At 50.0% G+C, this 23,452-nt stretch overlaps 1 protein-coding gene across 1 annotated transcript in view; it reads right to left on the reverse strand.

Annotated features, from left to right (window-relative positions):
- Positions 1 to 4,561: 4,561 nt before the first annotated feature.
- dock5 (dedicator of cytokinesis 5) overlaps positions 4,562 to 23,452 on the reverse strand; it is a 283,772-nt gene continuing 264,881 nt past the window's right edge. Inside the window, exons 48-52 of the mRNA XM_085971247.1 lie at positions 18,385 to 18,551; positions 16,129 to 16,324; positions 13,050 to 13,185; positions 11,126 to 11,244; positions 4,562 to 9,572 (exon numbers count right to left, since the gene is read on the reverse strand). Coding sequence (XP_085827373.1) covers positions 9,462 to 9,572; positions 11,126 to 11,244; positions 13,050 to 13,185; positions 16,129 to 16,324; positions 18,385 to 18,551 — 729 coding nt within the window. The 3' untranslated portion in view covers positions 4,562 to 9,461. The remainder of the gene's footprint in view (positions 9,573 to 11,125; positions 11,245 to 13,049; positions 13,186 to 16,128; positions 16,325 to 18,384; positions 18,552 to 23,452) is intronic.

Here is a 23,452-nt window from a genome sequence, read left to right on the forward strand (position 1 = left end):
TCTGGACTCCCCCGCCATCGGGAACATCCTTCCTGCATCTAGTCTGTCTAGTCCTGTTAGAATTTTATAAGTTTCAATGAGATCCCCTCTCATTCTTCTAAACTCCAGCGAGTACAAGCCCAATCGACCCAATCTCTCCTCATACGTCATTCCTGCCATCCCAGGTATCAGTCTGGTGAATCTTCGCTGCACTCCCTCCATGGCAAGAACATCCTTCCTCACAACCACTATGCTACCATTCCCGATGGTTTAATACCTTCATTCTGGTTTTTCCTTCAAGGCCTCAGCCTCTCTCAAAAAGCCTGGGCCTCGAGTGGATATTCTTACCCCTCAACAGTTTCCATCAGATCTGTGCACTCTGAGCATGTGCAGGTTGCAGACCCTGCATCATCCAATCTGTTGGCTAACAGGGTGCATCCCATTCCACTGGGAGGATTTTAGTTGAGATGTTTTAAATAAATAAGACTTGCATTTATATAGCGGCTTTCACAACCTCAGGACGTCCCAAAGCACTTTACAGCCAATGAAGTATAGTCAGTAACAACAACAGAAAATGCTGGAAATACTCAGCAGGCCAGGCAGCATCCATGGAGCGAGAAACAGAGTTAACGTTTCAGGTCTGGGACGTTAACTCTGTTTCTCTCTCCACGGATGCTGCCTGGCCTGCTGAGTATTTCCAGCATTTTCGGTTGTTGTTTCAGATTTCCAGCATCCGCAGTATTTTGCAATTATAGAAGTATAGTCACTGTTGTAATGTAGGAAATGCGGCAGCCAATTTGCGCACAGCAAGCTCCCACAAACAGCAATGTGATAATGACCAGATAATCTGTTTTAGCGATGTTGGTTGAGGGATAAATATTGGCCAGGACACCGGGGAGAACTCCCCTGCTCTTCTTCAAATAGTGGGCAGACAGGGCCTTGGTTTAATGTCTTATCCGAAAAACAGCACCTCCGACAGTGCAGCACTCCCTGAGAGTGTCAGGCTTATATTTTTGTGCTCAAGTCTCTGGAGTGGGACTTGAACCCACAACCTTCTGACGCAGAAGACGAGGGTGTTACCCACTGAGCCACAGCTGAGACTTTGAAAGAAGCTGCACATTAAATTCTTCAAGATTTCTCACAGGCAGCTTGTGTTTAAAATACTAACTGTTATGAGGTGCTCAGTCAGACCAGAGCTGTGATTAATACACCAGGGATTAGCAGCAGTTACAGCTTTGTTTTCCTCCTCTCTGTCAAAACATCAAGAATGAGTGCCTTTCCCTTACCGAGCTGTTGAAAAATCTTTGTCAGCGGAACCATTTTCGGGAATTAAAGCATTTTGTTAATATTACAAACTAAGAACCCACACACATTGAATCGTGAGTGGTTTTCGGTAAACTTTGTGAAGAATCACTTGGCACAGAATGAGGCCATTCGGCCCATCATGCCTGTGCCGGCTCTTTGAAAGAGCTCTCGAATTCGTCCCACTCCCCCTGCTCTTTCCCCACAGCCCCGCAAAACTTTCCTTTTCAAGTATTTATCCAATTCCCTTTTAAAACTGCTTCCACCACCCTTTCAGTCTGTGCATTCCTGATCATAACAACTCACCGCGTAAAATAACGTCTCCTCATCTCCCCCTCTGGTTCTTTTGCCAATTACCTTAAATCTGTGTCCTCTGGTTGTCGACCCTCCTGCCACTGGAAACATTTTCTCTATATTTACTCTATCAAAACCATTCATGATATTGAACACCTTGATCAAATCTCCTCTTCACCTTCTCTGCTCTAAGGAGAACAACCTCAGTTTCTCCAGTCTATCCACGTAACTGAAGTCCCTCATCCCTGGTATAGTTATGGGAATTTCTGTTTATTGACGTCTGTAGAGGTTAACAAACCTACTAGTCACCCAGTAACTGCAGAATTTAAGGACTGAAACTGGCTGCTAACGGGGAAAGTGATGAGGGTACGTGGAGTGCCTGCTGGTTCAAGAGGTGCTCCAGATGGGTCAATGTGGAGGCTGGCGGGCAGGAATGCAGTGAGGGGGTTGGGGAAGACTGGAATTGAAAGGATCCTTGGGCAATTTGCAACTCATTCTCCTGCCCTTCTTCACCCCTCAAGTTGCTAAATCCTGCCCCCTGCCCCCAAATATTGCCAGATCCCAGCAACCGCCAATTTTGCCAAACTCCGTCACCGCTCCCCAAAAGTTCCCAAAGCTCTGGGCCTAGAAATTGGGTTGGGGCGCTAAAGTGGCGCAAAAGTCGCCTGAGCGCAGGATTTAGCGCAGCGATCGGAGTGATACCGATCGCCAGAAATTCAGTTTCAGTGCCGCTCGAGGGAGACGGGGCGAGGCTCGAGGCGCTCCGCCTCCCTCTTAGGGCGCTGAAACTGATTATCGCTGCGCAACGTGCCGCAGCGCCACACGCTGCGGCACGGCACGCTGCGGTACTGCAGGCCTTCCTCCCACTGTTAAGGGGGAGGTGCCTGCAACAGCGCGATCCCCGCTCGCGAGTGCCGGCAAATGAGCCCGGCACCGAGGAGAAGTGCCGGGGTCTCGGGAAACAGCCGGCAATGCCGCGGGGGGGTGGTTAGGAGGCCGGGGACGGAGGTGCTGGCAGGCGGCCGCCCCGCACCTCCACCTTAACTTGCGCCGCTGCCGGCACAGTAAGGCCCCGTGAACCGGGCGCGAGTAGCGAACGGCACAACTGCGGCGTTCGCTACCAAATATCGCGAACGGGGCGCGAATGGGGTGCTGCACACACCGATGACGTCATCGGTGGCGGCGCAGCGCAACAGGCTAACGCCACCATTAGCGCCCATCCTGAATATCGCGGGAGGCGCAGCCAGTGGCGCTACAGCCACTGCCTGCCTCTTTAGGCGCTAACAGGTGGCGCTACTCACCCAATTTCTCCCCCCTGGTCTCTTTACCTCAGGAAAGATATATTTGCCTTAGAGGGAGTGAAATGAAGATTCACTAGACTGATTCCCGGGATTGGAGGGGGGTGGGGGATTGTCCTATGAGGAGAGATTGAGCAGACTAGGCCTATATGTCCTAGAATTTAGAAGAATGAGAGGTGATCTCATTGAAACATACAAAATTCTTAAAGACAGGAGGATGTTTCCCCCTGGCTGGGGAGTCTAGAACCAGGGGTCACAGTCTCAGAATAAGGGGTCGGCCATTTAGAACTGAGATGAGGAGAAATTTCTTCACTCAGAGGGTGGTGAATCTTTGGAATTCTCTACCCCAGCGGGCTGTGGAGGCTCAGTCATTGAGTATATTCAGGCAAGGGAGTGATAGATTTTTGGATACTAAGGGAATCGAGGGATATGGGGATAGTGCGGGAAGGTGGAGTTGAGGTAGAAGATCAGCCATGATCTTATTGAATGGCGGAGCAGGCTTGAAGGGCCGAATGGCTGACTCCTGCTTCTACTTGTTATGTGACTGGATCACAGGACTCTCTGCACCAAGATTTCTCCAACTCCAGTCCCTAATCCTGGTTCCTCTCAGTCTGCATTCCCAGACTTTGGGCTGTCCCTCTTCTATGTTCCCAGATCCTAAGACCCCAGTGTTCCCAGACCACTTTCCAGCTTACTGTTGTGCCTCATGATGCGGAGACATTACCTACTGGGACTGGCTCAATAACTGATGCGAGCTAGTGGTTCATCTCATTGCTTATTGTTGGGATCTTGCTGTGTGCAAAATGGTTGCCACGTTTGCCTACTGCACGGCCCTTCAAAGTAATTAATTCTATGTGAAGTGCTTTGAGACTTTTTTGAAGAGACATGGCAAGGCACTGCAGAAATGCAAATCCTCTTTTCTGCCTCGGATTCTGGAGACGCTTTCACCAGCAAAGCAAACATCAGAACTCAAACTTTGGTCCCACTGCCAGCCTGGCCTTCTGCCAGACTTAGAAGATGATGACGACCTGTATTTAAGAGCACCATTGGCAGTAAGTGGGCTGAAATGTTGGCAGAGTGCAGTAAGAATTTCGGTTTTGATTGAGTTGGCAGGTATTGACGTTCATTAGGTCCCTTCAGACGTCAATCTGTTCTGGAGTCTAAACCGGATAAATCGGACCATTTGTGCCTGCAGAGTTTGTGTAAATTAAAAGTAAAAAGAAAGACTTGCATTTACATAGCACCTTTCATGACCACCGGATGTCTCAAAGCACTTTACAGTCAATGAAGTACTTTTGAAGTGTAGTCATTGTTATAACATGGGAAACACAGCAATGTGATAATGACTAGATAATCTGTTTTTTGTTATGTTGGTTAAGGGATAAATATCGTCTAGGACACCAGAGATAAACCCCCTGCTCTTCTTCGAAATAGTGCCGTGGGATCTTTTACATCCACCCATGAGGTTTAACATCTCATCCGAAAGCTAATTTGAAAGTATACTCTGAGCAGTCTGTAAACTGCTGTGTCTCTCCTACCTGCAATGGTTTGACCATGATTGGAGGGGGTCGGGGATTAGGGGCATTTATCTGTGTCCCCACTATTCCACGAAGTGCTGTATACTGCCCCGAATGTACTGCCAAGTAAACCCTGCACGTCCATGATAAAAACAGGAAACCAGCAGTGAACACTGTACACATCTTATTTAATAATGAATACAAATGCATCTCATTTAGAATTTGATCAAAATATTCACTTCAACGTGGTTGAGCTCAGTGCAAGTGCACTCGTTTCAATAATGGCATTTATTTTAAAAATCAGTATATTTACAAACTACACCAGGAGGAGTGCGTGTTAAAGGCTAAAAAAACCCCACAAGTTTTCATTTTTTTTCTGAATACCATATTTGTTGGGACTATAAACTGTCTGGCTATTGGGCCTTGACCTGTTACACCTGATCGCCCAGCCTGCATCTCACTGTGAAACCTGGCAACTTGAGCTTCCTGCCCCACAGGATTTAACTCACGATGAAGCATTTAAGGGATGATGTTGCGAGGCTGTGCGACTGCCTTGCTAGATTGGGAGAGCTCACTCTCGGGATGACGATCCAGGAAGGCTCCGCTCCAGCACCACAGCCTCGCAAGATGATACATACAGGAAACTTTCGATTTACCGGCACCTAAATAACTGGAAATCTCGGTTAACCGGCAAAATTCAGGAGTAGGTTCAGGTAAGTTTTATTACTTGCCTTCCTCCATGTGTTGCTGTGCAAGGGTGTGGCTGCAGCTGTTGCTAAGCTACAGAGACGCTTGCAACTTGTGGCCATTGTTCTGAACCTGTTGCTAAGCAACAGGGTTTGTTGCTTTATACGAAGCTCTCAGCTCTCCCTATCTTTTACTATAGCTTCGGTTATCCGGAATTTTTGATGAACCGGCACCACGTCGGTCCCATTTGTGCCGGATAAAAGAAAGTTTCCTGTACTTGAAATCGTTAATGGGTTAAGTTCCAATCCCAGCCGGTGTTCCAGTCGGCCGATCTCAGTCAGGGGCAACCAACCGGGGCAAGCTGCAATTGTCCCGTCTGTCCCTGGGCCGGGAAGGGGCAGGAATCAGCCAGGGTTTCTGCTCCTGTTTTCCAGCCAGTCATCATTGCTGGAATGTGTTGGGTGAGGATAGGATTGGGTTTTGGATGGATGCTGAAAGCCCACCAGCACTCTCAGTCAAGGCTCACACATGGGCCCCTCGAACGAGGCTGCCCGTGGAACTGTATCCCACCATGAAGCCAGCACTTCCAGGGGAGGAAGGGGGATCATTTAACTCTCTGATTCCATATTTAAAGATCTTCCACCATTTCATGATTGTCCCAATTTGCTCAGCTAAGCATCTTTCTCTGGCTGGTGGATACGTCAGGTGACCTGCTCCCTAGCCTCTGTCTGTGCTGGACTGGAATTAGATGTGGAGAGGTAGCTCAGTGTCCCAGATTGATTTTCCAGTTGTTTTCCTGTCTTTCTTCCATGTCTATCCGTGGGAATGAGTATATATCTTGTTTAGTGATTTTTCTCCCTCCCCCCCCACAGAAGCAGAACTTTTTGCACTTGAAGTAAGGTATCATATGGAGCAGGAGCAGAGTAAAACTTCCCCTCGTCTGACCCAACAGCTCACCCTAATTCCAAGCTCAATCAAACGCCCCCTTGAGCAGCCTGACATCATCCACCAACCAAGCCAGCAATCCCTGTGTGGCTTTGCTAAGTGAGATTGCCGATTTTTTTGAAACTTATAAAATTCTAACAGGACTAGACAGACTAGATGCAGGAAGGCTGTTCCCAATGGCAGGGGGAGTCCAGAACCAGGGGTCACAGTCTAAGGATAAGGGGTAAGCCATTTAGGACAGAGATGAGGAGGAATTTCTTCACCCAGAGAGCGGTGAACCTGTGGAATTCTCTACCACAGAAGGCAGTAGAGGCCAATTCATTAAATATATTCAAGAAGGAGTTAGATATATTTCTTAAGGCTAAAGGGAACATAAGAAGTAGGAGCAGGAGTAGGCCATACGGCCCCTCGGGCCTGCTCCGCCATTCAATAGGATCATGGCTGATCCGAACCTAGACTCACGTCCACTTCCCTGCCTGCTCCCCGTAACCCCCAATTCCCTTATCAGCTAGGAAACTGTCTATCTCCGTTTTAAATTTATTTAATGTCGCAGCTTCCACAGCTCTCTGAGGTAGCAAATTCCATAGATTTACTACCCTCTGAGTGAAGAAGTTTCTCCTCATCTCAGAGGAGAAGGCAGGGACAGGGTACTGAGTTTGGATGATCAGCCATGATCGCATTGAATGGCGGAGCAGGCTCGAGGGGCCGAATGGCCTACTCCTGCTCCTATCTTCTATGTTTCTATTTGTGCCAAATTATGATTGGTTTTATGTGGTGAGCGTTTGCCCAATAGGAACAGTATCGAGCGCTCAAACTCAATTCATGCAATCTTGGAGACATGCGAGAGACAAGGGCCTAGAAATTCAGTTGTTAGCGCCAGCCGCTAGTGCCTTAGGAGGAGGAGAAGTGGGGCGCTAAGCGGCTAGTGTCCGGGCGCGGCGCGATCGGCGCCTCTCGCGAACTTCGCTCAAGATTTAGCGGCGGCGCTAAACTGCAGCGCCCGCTCAGCTGCGTGCACAGATCGTGGTGCAACGCCCTTGGTGCGCCCCGAACCGGAACTTCAGTGGCGCCGCCCTTCTTTGTGCCTGGCGCCCCCAGCGACTGGCAGAGGGGAACGGTTCCCAGTCGCTGCGGGGCGCGCTATTTAAAGGGGACTCCTCCTGCATTATAAGTGGCAGCCATTTTGTGCCAATCCTTCTGTGTGAGAGACGGATATTTGGACAGAGACAAAGGCAGAGAGCTTATGATAGTCGTGCATCGCCTGCTTTAGCGCAGCAGCAACCTCTTGGGGGTGATGCAACTGAATATCGGCGAAGGTGGCGCTAAGTTGTGCCGGGCGCTAAATTTAGCGAACGCCTGGCTGTAGCGCCCCAAACGTGGCTATACTGAATTTCTAGGCCGAGGACTTTATCCTGCAAGCCTGGGATGGATTGGGATTGATGGCCCAAAGATGACAGGCCATGGTTCTGAGCCACTGCACTATCCAGTTCCCGAGCAAAACTATATATTTTTGTTTTCCAATTTAATTGGTAGCGGAGAGTGCCGGATTAAAACACAACTTTCTCCTCACTGGCCAGCCACCCTACTATTCAAACCCTTGCTTCAGTGCGAATTGCATCTGGGTCCAAGATGACTAACTTTATTTTTCATCAAATACAGCGTCTACACTCAGATGCCTGTATTGTACCTCAATTAACAGCAAAAAATGGGGATTAGTACCTTTGGAAATCAACAGTACATGTGGTAGAATCTCCAAGCAACCCTTTACAACGCCCTGCGTCCAAGCAGGAGCCTGTGTTGGTGTTATTTAGTATATGGGTATCCAATACCATAAGAACAATCAGTTAAACCAGCACGTTTTAATGTTGTGCAAGTAGGCGTCCTGCCTCGGAGGAGAACTTGGGAGAGGAATAAAAGATAGCTGGGTAGGGGAAGTAAATCTGAAGCAATACTTCCAGATACGCCAAGGATGCAGGGTGAGAGAAAGAGTTCGATGCCAAGAGGTATTTTATGATGCAACAAGTGGTGACCAACAAGTGGAGTAGATTGCCAGGGAGTGTGGTTGAGGCCAGGACACTGGACATGTGCAAGAACCAACCAGATGTTGTAATGGGAGGTCAGGAGGGTTGGTCTTCTGGCAGGTTGAAAGCTTCACTCAGACCCAACTTGTGACCTCAATTCATCCCCTGAAATTGCCGTGGGCCCCAGTGACGGCCTTTACTCACCAGCATTTCAGCAAAGAGTGAACACAGTTCAAAAATAGTCTCTCCAGACACAGCCATAGTTTGGCAGGTTGGAATATTAAATTACACTGCTGGGTGTTTTTAAAGTTCCAGTGGCAATGGTATGAATATTTCATATACTCGTAATTCTTGAGATCCCAGTAATAGTGCTGCCAGACCCACTCCGCCCAGAATCTGTACCATGTATTAGAAATGTACTTAATATAATTATTTAAAATCCATCAACAGCTACAATATTCTTATATTCAAATGTTTAGAATCTTAAATTAACAAGTTAATTTCCCTCGTTTTTTGCATTTAATATACAATATGAACAGTGCATTGTTAATTAATATTCCATATTAATAGGAACACAGTGATGTAGGGCATGTGCTGTGGTTTGAATTTCCATCACGGTAACCTGGTGGGTTTTTTCCCCCCCTTCAATTAATTTTTCCTTCCCTCTCCCCTCATGACAGCAGTCCTCACGTTCTCCCCTCGTGACAGCAGTCCTCACGCTCTCCCCTTGTGACAGCAGTCCTCACGCTCTCCCCTTGTGACAGCAGTGTCTTGTGTTGGGACACTGGTTTCAGAGTCCATGCGTTAAGTACCTTGCCTGAGTGAGCCTGAACACGGTGTTGGTGGGCATCTGATCTGCCAGAACCATCACGGCCACGTTCGTACTCTGCCCACCGCCACATGCCCAGACCTGTTGGGCAGTGATCAGGAGTAGCTCAGGGGAGCTGAGGTGAAGTGTGGAGTACCAATGGATGAGGAATGGATGCAGGGAACTTTCTGGTTTGTGTAGCCCAGTACTACAACAGGCTGAGCTACCGAGGGAGCAAAAAAAACAAAACCCAGTATCTTGCCTGGAATTGTGCGCCTAATGGACCGTACACTAAATGAAAAGCGTACTCCGGTGAGGACTCAGTGAACATTGTAGGCAAGGACAGCGGCAGAAATGGGCGGGTTGGGGCCACGTTGCATCCTTTGTTAATGTACAGACAGGCCCTGGGCAAACCTTTGTTAGTCCAGCTGTCTTTCCACCAGGATTCTCCGTGCTTTCACAGTGAGACGATGTCACTCGGAGACATAGATGTGTGTCCAACAGCAGCACCACCCACCCCCGCCCCATCCCGGGAGAAGCCCTTTCCACAAGGACAGCTGTAATCCGCCACCTCGCGAGGAATTTCCATCCATTGTGGGAGCAACTGCTGCTATTCAGCTCCTGGGCAGAATCCGTGGGGAAAGGTTGCTTGAGATCTTCTTGCTTTTGGAGGTGGGAGCGGAGGCCGTGGAGAACTCTTGTCGGGCAGTGGTGGAGCAGCCTGCAAAACACCACAAACAAATCACTCAATCTTCTCTAGTTCCTCATCTACTGACGCCACAGGTCTTCTGATCACTAACGAAGGGCCTGCACCTCCACTGGTGCTACTGTTCTTTCTCTCTCCCCCTCTTTACTCCTCTCTCTCTCCTCCCTCCTTCTCTCCTCTCTCTCTCCTTTTATCCCTTCTCCCTTTCCATCTGCATCTCCTCTCTTCCCCTCTTCCCCCCCTCTGTTTTCCATCTCTCTCTCTCCTCTCCCGCTCCTCTCTCTTTCTCTTTTATCCCTCTCCTTATTCCTCTTACATTCACTCTTCTCTCCCTCTGGCTCTCTGTTTTCCCTTTCTCTTCTCTCTACCTTCCTCTCACCTCTCACACTGGCTCCTGGCTCCTCTCACACTGGCTCCTGGCTCCTCTCTCACTGGCTCCTGGTTCCTCTCACACTGGCTCCTCTCACACTGGCTCCTGGCTCCTCTCACCTCTCACACTGGCTCCTGGTTTCTCTCACACTGGCTCCTGGCTCTTCTCACACTGGCTCCTCTCACACTGGCACCTCTCACCTCTCACACTGGCTCCTGGTTCCTCTCACACTGGCTCCTGGTTCCTCTCACACTGGCTCCTGGTTCCTCTAACACTGGCTCCTCTCACCTCTCACACTGGCTCCTGGTTCCTCTCACACTGGCTCCTGGTTCCTCTCACACTGGCTCCTGGTTCCTCTAACACTGGCTCCTCTCACCTCTCACACTGGCTCCTGGTTCCTCTCACACTGGCTCCTGGTTCCTCTCACACTGGCTCCTGGTTCCTCTAACACTGGCTCCTCTCACCTCTCACACTGGCTCCTGGTTCCTCTCACACTGGCTCCTGGTTCCTCTCACACTGGCTCCTGGTTCCTCTCACACTGGCTCCTGGTTCCTCTCACACTGGCTCCTCTCACCTCTCACACTGGCTCCTGGCTCTTCTCACACTGGCTCCTCTCACACTGGCTCCTCTCACCTCTCACACTGGCTCCTCTCACACTGGCTCCTCTCACCTCTCACACTGGCCCCTGGTTCCTCTAACACTGGCTCCTCTCACCTCTCACACTGGCTCCTGGTTCCTCTCACACTGGCTCCTGGTTCCTCTCACACTGGCTCCTGGTTCCTCTCACACTGGCTCCTGGCTCCTCTCACACTGGCTCCTCTCACACTGGCTCCTGTTTCCTCTCACCTCTCACACTGGCTCCCGGTTGTTCTCCCCTCTTCTCACCTCTCTTTCTCCTTGCTCATTCTTTTCTCTGTCCTTTTTTTCTGCTTTTCTTGCTCTTTTTCCTCCCCCTGCTCTTTTCTCTTGCTCTCCTCTGGCTTCTCTCCCCTTTTCTCTTCATTCCTCTTTCTCTCCCTCTAGTCTCTCTTTTGGCTCTTTTCTCCCCCTGCTGTTTTGTCTCTCTCCGTCTCCTCCGCCTCTCTCTCTCTTCCTGTTTGTCTTTCAATTTCAACCTAGGGAACATAAAACACAACTGTCTAATCCCATGTACCACTCAATCATGCCAGCCAGTTAATACTAAAATATCTTCCGCTACCTCCGGCAAGTCCCTTTGGCTCCCATTCTCATAAGGCTTGATCTTGGGAGGTGGTGGTGGAGGAGGTGTGTCGCCTGAGTCAGGTGTAACCTCTGTGCCAATCTGCAGCATGGGATAACCTACGGGAGAGAGAAAGATTCCTTGAAGTCCATCAGCTGGCAACAAGTTAGCTATCTATCAGTCCTATAATTTGATTGGTGAAACAATGCTTGAATATTTATGCATATAGCTTTTCAGAAAGAGATTACAATATTACTTGGAAAATAAGAATCCTCAGGAGACTGAAGAAATTTGGAATGGCCCCCCAGATTCTCACCAACTTCTACATGTGCACCATCGAGAGTAACCTGTCCGGCTGCATCACTACCTGGTATGGCAACTGCACCGCCACAGACCGCAAGGCTCTACAGATGGTGGTGAAAGCTGCACAACATACTATAGGAATTAAACTGCCTGCTGTGCAGGATATCTACCCCGAGAGGTGCCGGGGGAAGGCCCTGAGAATCATCAAAGATGCGAGCCACCCCAGCCACAACCTCTTCGCCCTGCTCCCGTCCGGTAAGAGATATCGAAGCATACGGTCTCGTACCAGCAGGTTTCGAAACAGCTTCTACCCCCAGGCCATAAGACTCATGAACGTATAATTTATTATTATTTATTACTGTTGTTTTATTTATTATTACTGTATTTCTATTAGTATTTTTATCATTGTTATGCCATATTTATTCCAATGTTGGGAGGACTCGTAAAAATCAACATTTCATTGTGCAGTACACACGTCTGCTGCATATATGACAAATAAAATTGAATTGAATTGAATTGAATTGGGTAGAGGAACAAAGCAATCTCAGAGTACAAATACACAAATCACTAAATGTAGCGACACAGGTTAACAAGGCCCTAAAAAAAGCAAACCAAGCACTAGGGTTTATTTCTAGAGGGATTGAATTGAAAAGTAGGGAAGTTATGCTAAACCTGTGTCAAACCTTGGTTACACCACACTTGGGAGTACGGCATACAATTCTGGTCGCCATTTTATAAAAAGGATATAGAGGCACTGGAGAGGGTGCAGAGAAGATTTACAAGGATGATACCAGAAAGGCGAGGGTATACCTATCAGGAAAGGAGGAACAGGCTGGGTCAATTCCCTCTTGAAAAAGGAAGGCTGAGGGGTGACCTAATAGAGGTCTTTAAAATTATGAAAGGTTTTGATAAAGTAGACACAGAAAGTGTTTCCACTTGTGGGGAAGAAAAATCTAGAGGCCATCAATATAAGATAGTCACCAAGAAATCCAATAGGGAATTCAGAAGAAACTTCTTTACCCAGAGAGTGGTGAGAATGTGGAACTCGCTACCACAGGGAGTGGTTGAAGCGAATAGTATCGATGCATTTAAGGGGAGGCTAGATAAGAATATGAGGGCCATATTATCATAGGAAGGGTAGTATTGCCTTTCAGAGGGAACAGAGCAAGAAAGATGATTCTAGGGATTTGGAATTCCTGAGAAAAGATTAAGGAAATTTAACTTGTTTTACTGGAAAAGAGGATATTTTGAGATGATTAAGTGAACTTTAATATGATAACTAACAAAATTGATCCAGGCAAATTGTTCACTATGGGGAAGAATTCAAAAATCAAGAGGCACAAGTTTGGTGAAAGAGGGAATTCAGACAGAACTTTTTCACCCAAAGAGTAATTGTGTTGGGAGCTAGGTTCTGAAGGAACATTCAACCAGACATTTATAAATAGGTTCAAGTGACAATTGGATGCACTTCTGGAGAGAGAAGGGATTAGTGGGGAGTCAACCGAGAAGGGGCTGAGAACAATCACAAAGGGATGAGCTTGTTGGGACTAAAGGTTCCTAGAAATGCCCTGCATCGCCCAGTGTCTTGGCACTTGTCTTGCGCCAACCTTACTGTACGTACTCAGGGTCCTTGTGGTGGTCGGGGCTGTGCTTTGCAACGATGAGTGCGTCACCTGTGAGGAGGAGATTTGGAATGAAGAGAGACGTTTATCGCCAAACTGAAGACTCTTTGGCCGCTGTGGTCTTAACGGCGTGATCTATAAAATCAGAAAAAAAATGTTTCTGGTGAAATATATGAGGCCGATTTCTCCAACGACAGGAAACTCTCTGTTAACCGACAAAATTCAGGAGTAGGTTCAGGTAAGTTTTACTGTATATTAGTGGCCGTGTAACCGGGGTTCCTGCACCTGTGGCTGTGTAACAGGGACTCCTGGATCTGTGGCCGTGTAACCGGGACTCCTGGATCTGTGGCCGTGTAACAGGGACTCCTGGATCTGTGGCCGTGTAACCGGGACTCCTGGATCTGTGGCCGTGTAACCGGGGTTCCTGCACAAGTGCCGTGTAACCGGGGCTCCTGGACCTGTGGCCGTGTAACAGGGACTCCTGCACCTGTGGCCGTGTAACCGGGGTTCCTGCACCTGTGGCTGTGTAACCGGGGTTCCTGCACCTGTGGCCGTGTAACCGGGGTTCCTGCACCTGTGGCCGTGTAACTGGGGTTCCTGCACCTGTGGCCGTGTAACTGGGGTTCCTGCACCTGTGGCCGTGTAACTGGGGTTCCTGCACCTGTGGCCGTGTAACCGGGGTTCCTGCACCTGTGGCCGTGTAACCAGGGTTCCTGCACCCGTGGCCGTGTAACTGGGGTTCCTGCACCTGTGGCCGTGTAACCGGGGTTCCTGCACCTGTGGCCGTGTAACCGGGGTTCCTGCACCTGTGGCTGTGTAACCGGGGTTCCTGCACCTGTGGCTGTGTAACCGGGGTTCCTGCACCTGTGGCCGTGTAACTGGGGTTCCTGCACCTGTGGCCGTGTAACTGGCATTCCTGCACCCGTGGCCGTGTAACCGGGGTTCCTGCACCTGTGGCCGTGTAACTGGGGTTCCTGCACCTGTGGCCGTGTAACCGGGGTTCCTGCACCTGTGGCCGTGTAACTGGGGTTCCTGCACCTGTGGCTGTGTAACCGGGGTTCCTGCACCTGTGGCTGTGTAACCGGGGTTCCTGCACCCGTGGCCGTGTAACCGGGGTTCCTGCACCTGTGGCTGTGTAACCGGGGTTCCTGCACCTGTGGCCGTGTAACAGGGACTCCTGGATCTGTGGCCGTGTAACCGGGACTCCTGGATCTGTGGCCGTGTAACAGGGACTCCTGGATCTGTGGCCGTGTAACCGGGACTCCTGCACCTGTGGCTGTGTAACCGGGGTTCCTGCACCTGTGGCCGTGTAACAGGGACTCCTGGATCTGTGGCCGTGTAACCGGGGTTCCTGCACCTGTGGCCGTGTAACCGGGGTTCCTGCACCTGTGGCCGTGTAACTGGGGTTCCTGCACCTGTGGCCGTGTAACTGGGGTTCCTGCACCTGTGGCCGTGTAACTGGGGTTCCTGCACCTGTGGCCGTGTAACCGGGGTTCCTGCACCTGTGGCCGTGTAACCAGGGTTCCTGCACCCGTGGCCGTGTAACTGGGGTTCCTGCACCTGTGGCCGTGTAACCGGGGTTCCTGCACCTGTGGCCGTGTAACCGGGGTTCCTGCACCTGTGGCTGTGTAACCGGGGTTCCTGCACCTGTGGCCGTGTAACTGGGGTTCCTGCACCTGTGGACGTGTAACTGGCATTCCTGCACCCGTGGCCGTGTAACCGGGGTTCCTGCACCTGTGGCCGTGTAACTGGGGTTCCTGCACCTGTGGCCGTGTAACCGGGGTTCCTGCACCTGTGGCCGTGTAACTGGGGTTCCTGCACCTGTGGCTGTGTAACCGGGGTTCCTGCACCTGTGGCTGTGTAACCGGGGTTCCTGCACCCGTGGCCGTGTAACCGGGGTTCCTGCACCTGTGGCTGTGTAACCGGGGTTCCTGCACCTGTGGCCGTGTAACAGGGACTCCTGGATCTGTGGCCGTGTAACCGGGACTCCTGGATCTGTGGCCGTGTAACAGGGACTCCTGGATCTGTGGCCGTGTAACCGGGACTCCTGCACCTGTGGCTGTGTAACCGGGGTTCCTGCACCTGTGGCCGTGTAACAGGGACTCCTGGATCTGTGGCCGTGTAACAGGGGTTCCTGCACCTGTGGCCGTATAACAGGGACTCCTGCACCTGTGGCCGTGTAACCGGGGTTCCTGCACCTGTGGCCGTGTAACCGGGGTTCCTGCACCTGTGGCCATGTAACCGGGGTTCCTGCACCTGTGGCCGTGTAACTGGGGTCCTGCACCTGTGGCCGTGCAACCGGGGTTCCTGTACCTGTGGCCGTGTAACCGGGGCTCCAGCACCTGTGGCCGTGTAACTGGCGTTCCTGCACCTGTGGCCGTGTAACTGGCGTTCCTGCACCTGTGGCCGTGTAACCGGGGTTCCTGCACCTGTGGCCGTGTAACCAGGGTTCCTGCACCTGTGGCCGTGCAACTGGGACTCCTGCACAAGTGCCGTGTAACCGGGGCTCCTGGATCTGTGGCCGTGTAACCGGGGCTCCTGCACCTGTGGCCGTGTACGGGGCTCTCGTGCCTTGGTAAGTATACCTCTCTGTAATCCGGACTTTGTGATCAACCGGCACCACGCCGGTCCCGTCGGTGCCAGATAAAAAAGTTTCCTGTAATTCCACAATTGTCTGACTCATTTGACCAGGAGTGGACAATGTCTTATAAAGCGGGAATGTCTTTTAGCGGGAATCTTGTAGTAGTCATGTCTCAAATGTAGGTTAGCGTCAGGCTTCAATTGCGGAACTGTAGCGGCCAGTGGGGTCCTGCCTGAGATTTTCTTCCTTCTTCCTCCGTAACCCGGGACACTGAAGCTAATTGCAACGCCCCACCCCAAGTGAGACCAACTCATTTCGCACAGACTGGGAAAGAACTGGGACCTTCCCTGCTCCGTGCAACTCAGGACCACACTGGGTGGCACATTTACTCTCTGAGCCATCCAACGCACTGGATTGGACAGGCATGCTATGGTCAGGCTACACTGGCGGAAGTAACAGCAACTGAAAATTGCAAATAAGTGCAGTAAAATACTAACTATTTCTGAAAAGTAGACTTTCTCAGGCGAGAGGTCACTCTTCGGCTCTCTCTCAAAGATGACCTGAGATTTACTGATGTTCTTTTCCTTCCTTTTTGATTTGTTCACTCTGCCGTCGAACTCGTCTCTGTCCAGGTTGTCATCCAGTCGCAAAAGTGTCAACGGCCTTCGCTCGAGCAGCGGGTCCAAAACAGAGCTGTGAAAAACAGATCAGTGCACCTCTCTCAGAATGTTTCAATTCACTCCTTAACTGGGCAAAGCAGCTGTGATTTACCCCTCAATAACTGAAACCTTTTTGGCAAATAATGACAAGTGTGAAATGTTATTTTATGCAATAGTTGATCCCGTGCCATTCCAGGACAGTGAACCGACCTGCTCTCCTGCTCTCTGTGAATTCTGATCTATTATTCAACCAAGAAGTGATGATGACAAAGTGATCCATCTCAACAATGGCTCGTGCATTAGAAGTGCATCACCAGGTACGTTATGTTACTGGACTAGTAATCCAGAGGCCTCGACTAATGATAGGAATGATTTGGTAGGCAAAATAGAAAAGCAGAGTATTTTTTAAATGGTGAGAGATTGGGAAATGTTGGTGTTCAGAGGGACCTGGGTGTCCTTGTACACGAATCACTGAAAGTTAACATGCAGGTACAGCAAGCAATTAGGAAAGCAAATGGTATGTTGGCCTTTATTACAAGAGGATTTGTGTATAAGAGTAAAGACGTCTTACTGCAATTATATAGGGCCCTGGTGAGACCACACCTGGAGTATTGTGTACAGTTTTGGTCTCCTTACCTAAGGGAGGATATACTTGCCATAGAGGGAGTGCAACGAAGGTTCACCAGACTGATGCCTGGGATGAGGGGATTGTCCTATGAGGAGAGATTGAGTAGACTAGGCCTATATTCTCTAGAGTTTAGAAGAATGAGAGGTGATCTCATTGAAACATACAAAATTCTTACAGGGCTTGACAGGGTAGATACAGGGAGGATGTTTCCCCTGGCTGGGGAGTCTCGAACCAGGGGTCACAGTCTCAGAATAAGGGGTCGGCCATTTAGGACTGAGATGAGGAGAAATTTCTTCACTCAGAGGGCGGTGAATCTTTGGAATTCTCTACCCCAGAGGGCTGTGGAAGCTCAGTCGTTGAGTACATTCAAGACAGAGATCGATAGATTTTTGAATATTAAGGGAATCAAGGGATATGGGGATAGTGCAGGAAAGTGGAGATGAGGTAGAAGATCAGCCATGATCTTATTGAATGGCGGAGCAGGCTGGAGGGGCCGAATGACCTACTCCTGCTCCTATTTCTTATGTTCTTAATGATCCGCGAGACAGGAGTTCAAAATCCCACCACGCCAGCTGGGGAATTTTAATTCAGTTAATTAAATAAATCTGGAATTAAAAAGTTAATATCAGTAATGGTGACCATGAAACTACTGGCTTGTCCTACAAACCCATCTGGTTCACTAATGGGAAGGAAATCTGCCATCCTGGTTTGGTCTGGCCTATATGTGACTCCAGACCCACAGCAATGTGGTCGACTCTTAACTGCCCTCTGAAATGGCCCAGCGAGCCACTCAGCTATATTGAAGGAAGGCGGCTCACCACCAACTTCTCGAGTGCAATTAGGGATGGGCAATAAATGCTGGCCTTGCCAGCGATGCCCACAGCCTGTGGCTGAACAAAAAAAATGAGAAGTTGCCATCCAGCAAAATACAAATACCAGTTTTTCTTAAGTGAAAATTCTATACCTTGTGGTGGAGACCACATAGGGACAATAACACAATGTATAGCCAATGCTGTTATATGTACCTAAACACAATACACTACGTATAGCAATGTTGTGATATGTACGTTCTGGGTTGGGTTATCGGTGCAGGGTCCCTTTAAGAGCGTCGGTAGCGTGATGACGTCATGACGTCGGTTGCGTGAGGACGTCATAGCCCCTGCATGGGGCTGAGCCCTTCAGACCTCGTGGAGAGTGATTAAAGTAAGACACGTTTTGCCTTGGCTTAAGCAAAAGTCTCAGAGCCTGTTGATTTCTATCGACCCCAACAACCTCAAGGTGACAAGGTAAATCCAGCAGTAATGGTTAGATGATGCTGAAGCTGTAGGAGTAAAGGAAGGCTGAGGGTGGTTAGGAGTTCCACAGATTTGGGAGGTTGAGAAAGAATAAGAGTGCGAGACAGTGTGGTGAGTTTTGGTTTCAGCACCATGAGGAACCAGGGACGAGGGGGTGTGCGATCTACTCACCCATTGGAGCCTGGTCTAGAGGAGACGCTATCCGATGATGTGGACGAGCTGGATGCCACTGATGAGGCCACTGATATGGTGGAGAGTCGACGGAGTGTGGAGGACATGATATACGGGAGGATCATGGAGCCTGATCTGCTCCGCTTCCTGTCGGTGAGAGATGGCGGCTGGGGAGACAGTGAAACATAATCAATTCCTGACACAAAAACCAGGAAATGCTGGAAACACTCAGCAGGCCAGGCAGCATCCGTGGAGAGAGAAACAGAGACAACGTTTCAGGTCTGTGGCCCTTCGTCAGAACTGGAAAAAGTTAGAGATGTTACAGAATTTAACCAGGTGCAGGGGCAGGGAAAGGGGGGGGGGGAGCGGAGGAAAGAACAAAAGGGACGGTCTGTGATAGGGTGGAAGACAGGAGTGGTTAAATGTTGCAAATGGGGATGGCAGAATCATCAACAGCTGCCGCCTGAAAATAAGGGCAGAGGTTATGGTCTGAAATGATTGAACTCGATGTTGAGTCCAGAAGGCTGTAAAGTGCCTGATCGAAAGATGAGGTGCTGTTCCTCGAGCTTACGTTGAGCTTCGTTGCAGCAGTGTAAGAGGCCGAGAACGAAGAGGTCAGAGTGGGAGTGGAGCGGAGAATTAAACCTCGGGGTCACCCTTACGGACTGAACGGAGGTGTTCCGCAAGGCGGTCGCCCAATCTGCGTTTGGTCTCCCCATTGTAGAGGAGACCGCATCGTGAGCAGCGAATGCAGTATACTAAATTGTAAGTACAACAAGTAAATCGCTGTTTCACCTGGAAGGAGTGTTTGGGGCCCTGGACAGTGGGAAGGGAGGAGGTAAAAGGGCAGGTGTTGCATCTCCTGCGCTTGCACGGGAAGGTGCCAGGCGAAGGGGAAGGGGTGTTGGGGGTGGGATCACATTGGAGGTGGTGGAAGATGATCCGTTCAATGTGGAGGTTGGTGGGGTGAAAGGTGAGGAGAAGGGGAGAGAGCAGAAGTGCGGGAGATAGAACGGACCTGGTCGAGGGCCGTGTCAACCATGGTAGAGGGGAATCTTCGGTTAAGGAAAAAGGAAGACATATCGGAAACACTAGTATGGAAGGTGGCATCGTCAGAACAGATGCGGCGGAGACGGAGAAACTGGGAGAATGGAATAGAGTCCTTACAGGAAGCGGGGTGGGAGGAAGTGTAGTCCAGGTAGCTGAAGGAGTCAGTGGGCTTGTAGTGGATGTTCGTCGATAGCCTATCCCCAGAGATGGAGACAGAGAAGTCAAGGAAGGGATGGGAAGAGTCAAAGATGGACCATGTGAAGGTGAGGGAAGGGTGGAAATTGGAAGCAAAGTGAATGAAATTGTTTAGTTCAGGGCGAGAGCAGGAAACGGCACCGATACAGTCATCGATGTACCAGAAAAAGAGGTGAAGGAGGGGAACTGAGTAAGACTGGAACAAAGAGTGTTCCACATATCCCACGAATAGGCAGGCATAGCTAGGGCCCATGCGGGTTCCCATAGCAACACCTTTAATTTGAAGGAAGTGAGTGGAGTCAAAGGAGAAGTTGTTCAATGTAAGAACAAGTTCAGCCAGGCGGAGGAGGGTAGTGGTGGATGGGGACTGGTTGGGCCTCTGTTCAAGGAAGAAGTGGAGAGCCCACAGGCCGTCTTGTGGGGGATGGAGGTGTAGAGGGATTGGACGTCCATAGTGAAAAGGAGACGGTTGGGGCCAGGAAATTGGAAACTGTTAAAGTGACGGAGGGCGTCTGAAGAGTCGTGGATGTAGGTGGGAGGAGACTGGTCCAGGGGAGATAGGAGGAAATAAGTTCCGTGGGGCAAGAACAGGCTGAAACAATGGGTCTACCAGGGCAGTCCTGTTTGTGGATCTTGGGAAGGAGTTGGAAGCGGGCTGTGCGGGGTTGGGGGACTAGGAGGTTGGTGGCCGTGGAGGGAATATCTCCAGAGGAGATGAGGTCAGTGACAGTCTTGGAAACAATGGCTTAATGTTTTGTAGTGGGGCCATAGTGGGGTAGGAGGAGGTGTCGGAGAGTTGGCGTTCAGCCTCCGCTACGTAGAGGTCGGTTCGCCAAACAGCAACAGCACCACCCTTGTCAGCGGGTTTAATGACAATGTTGGGGTTAGATCTGAGAGAATGGAGTGCTGCAAGTTCAGAGGGAGGTAGGGTGGAGTGAGTGAGGGGAGCAGGGAAATTGAGACGGCCGATGTCACGCCGGCAGTTCGCAATGAAAAGATCTAGAGAGGGTAAAAGGCCAGAGGTAGGGGTCCAGGTAGAACGGGAATTCTGAAAGCGGGAGAAAGGTTCCGCCGTGTGGGGGGAAGACTCCTGGCCAAAGAAGTGGGCACGGAGATGAAGGCGACGGAAAAAGAGCTCAGCATCGTACCGAGCTCGAAATTCATTGAGGTGGGGGCATAAGGGGATGAAGCTCAGGCCTTTGCTGAGGACTGATCGTTCGGGGTCAGAGAGGGGAAGGTCAGAGGGGATAGTGAAAACACGGCAGGGGGTGAGATTGGGAGAGGGGATGGGGTCAGAGGAAAGTGAAGGGGAAGAAGGTTCCGGAGGGGCGTTGGTGTCCAAGAGTTGTTGAAGCTTGGGATCCTTGACACCTGAAAGGAAGAAAAAAAGTTTCTTGTTGACGTGCCGGATGAGGCAAAGGATGAAATGGAACTGCGGACCAGACCAGCTTTGAGATAGAGTGAGTCAGTGCTGCTGAAGAGAGAGGTTGAGAGTGTTCATGTGGTGAGGCATGGCGTTGAGTGTGGATCTTATGATACGGCGAGAGCAGTGCTTCGAGGAATGCTGAATATCTCGGAGATATCTGTAATCCTGGGTGTATCCAAAACATAAAGGGTGGAATTTCAGTTGGAATCCTTTTCCCTCCTCCCTTCCCACTGTCCAGGGCCCCCAAACACACCTTCCAGGTGAAACAGTGATTTACTTGTACTTCTTGCAATCTAGTATACTGTATTCGCTGCTCACGATGCGGTCTCCTCTACATTGGGGAGACCAAACACAGATTGGGTGACCGCTTTGCGGAACACCTCCGTTCAGTCCGTAAGGGTGACCCCGAGCTTCCGGTCGCCTGTCACTTTAATTCTCCGCTCCACTCCCACTCTGACCTCTCCATCCTCGGTCTCTTACACTGTTCCAATGAAGCTCAACGTAAGCTCGAGGAACAGCACCTCATCTTTTAATGAGGCACTTTACAGCCTTCTGGACTCAACATCGAGTTCCAACAATTTCAGACCACAACCTCTGCCCCTATTTTTTCAGACCAGCTGTTGATGATTCTGCTATCCCCATTTACAACATTTAATCTCTCCTGCCTTCCACCCTATCACAGGCCGTCCCTTTTGTTCTTTCCTCCCCTCCCCTCTTTCCCTGCCCCTGCACTTGCTTAAAACCTGTTACATCTCTAACTTTTTCCAGTTCTGACGAAGGGTCCCAGACCTGAAACGTTAACTCTGTTTCTCAGTCCACAGACGCTGCCTGACCTGCTGAGTATTTCCGGTACTTTCTGTTTTTGTTTCAGATTCCAGCTTCTGCAGTATTTTGCTATTGTATAATCAATTCCTGATTAGCTGCCAGAAAAAAACCCAACAGCTTTTGACTATAAACCTCTGGAGCTGAAGGGCGTAGTTAATCTAAACAGGGAAGGTTAAGGCAGCCTCGCTTTCCTGGCCTCGGAGGTTGAATGGGGCCATTCAAACTCACTGAGTGACCTCAAAGAGGGGGTTTCGCCATCGGGAATAGTCTTGAAACTCATTATTTTTCCTGAAAATTTCCTTTTTGTGCCGATCAATCAGTGCTCAAACTGGAATCCTTTTGACATTCACTATCCCATCAAATACTCCCAGGTCAGACACAACAACAACAACAACTGGCATTTATATAGCGCCTTTAACATCGTAAAGTGTCCCAAGGTGCTTCACAGGAGCGTTATGGAACAAAACTTGACACAGCATGGGTCCGACACGGAATAAAGCTCAGTCTACTCTGTCCCAACAATTTGCCTCAACTTTAGCAAAGCACTTCGATTGTATCAGCTCCATTTCCCATACCCATACCAGTGGCCTTTTTGAGTGAGACTGCCCATTTATCACCCGTCTGTAACTACCATTCCATTGCAACATGCGTGTGTTTCTTTTTTTTTTAAAGAAAATTGTTAGCAATTGATTTTCATCATTCTGGTCTGTTGCAAACAACTCCTGTCATAATAATGAGCAATTATGTAGAAAAATGGAGTACTTCCTATAAATTTAATTTGCAAACTGCATGGTTTGATTGGTGGATCCATGGGTTATGAACACCATCTGGGACTAACACTTCTTCGAACAGCAACTCACCTGTGGCCAAGCAGGAGAAGCAGTGAAGTGCGCGAGACCCATGCTAGCTAGGTCCCAGGTGGCCCTGTTCTGGGATAGTAGCCTCCGTGGGCTGAGAATCGGTTGGCCATTGCTGGATTCTCCTGTGCAAGGCAGGTTCTGGCTCTCTGGGTTTAATGGTACCCTTAACCCAACTGAACATTGATAACCTGGCATTTCAGCCGGCGATGGTGAAGAGAAGGCCGAATTGGAGCATTCACATCCCGACGATGTGTTCGGCGAGTCGGGCAGAGGAGCGCAGCGCAACGAGCAGCAGCAGCAGACTCAACGACAATCTGCAGCACGTCGGCCGGCAGCTCCATTTCGGGTAACTCGCAGTCCGGATGGGAGGAGGGGAGCCGGGCATGGTGGCCAGAGCGGGAGAAGCAGGCCACCACACGTGGAGCCGGCAACAGTGAGGAGGAGGCCGCGGTGAAGAGGAGGACGGAGCGGCTGAGGGACATCGTGCTCCCACTGCCACGGGAAGCCATTGTATTGACTCTGAACGCGGCGCTGTATGTATAGCTGACGCGCCCCGACGGGGAACAAGCATTCCATTGTACTTGTTACATATGGCAAATAAATCTAATCTGAATCTGAATTTCGTAGGTCTATTGGGTCCCAGGACCTCAGGGACATAAGAACATAAGAAAATGGAGCAGGAATAGGCTATATGGCCCTTCGAGCCTGCTCA

This window comes from Somniosus microcephalus, chromosome 30 (genome assembly GCF_052327205.1).
Source record: "Somniosus microcephalus isolate GS21.2 chromosome 30, FLI_Smic_1.0, whole genome shotgun sequence".
Lineage (NCBI taxonomy): Eukaryota > Metazoa > Chordata > Chondrichthyes > Squaliformes > Somniosidae > Somniosus > Somniosus microcephalus.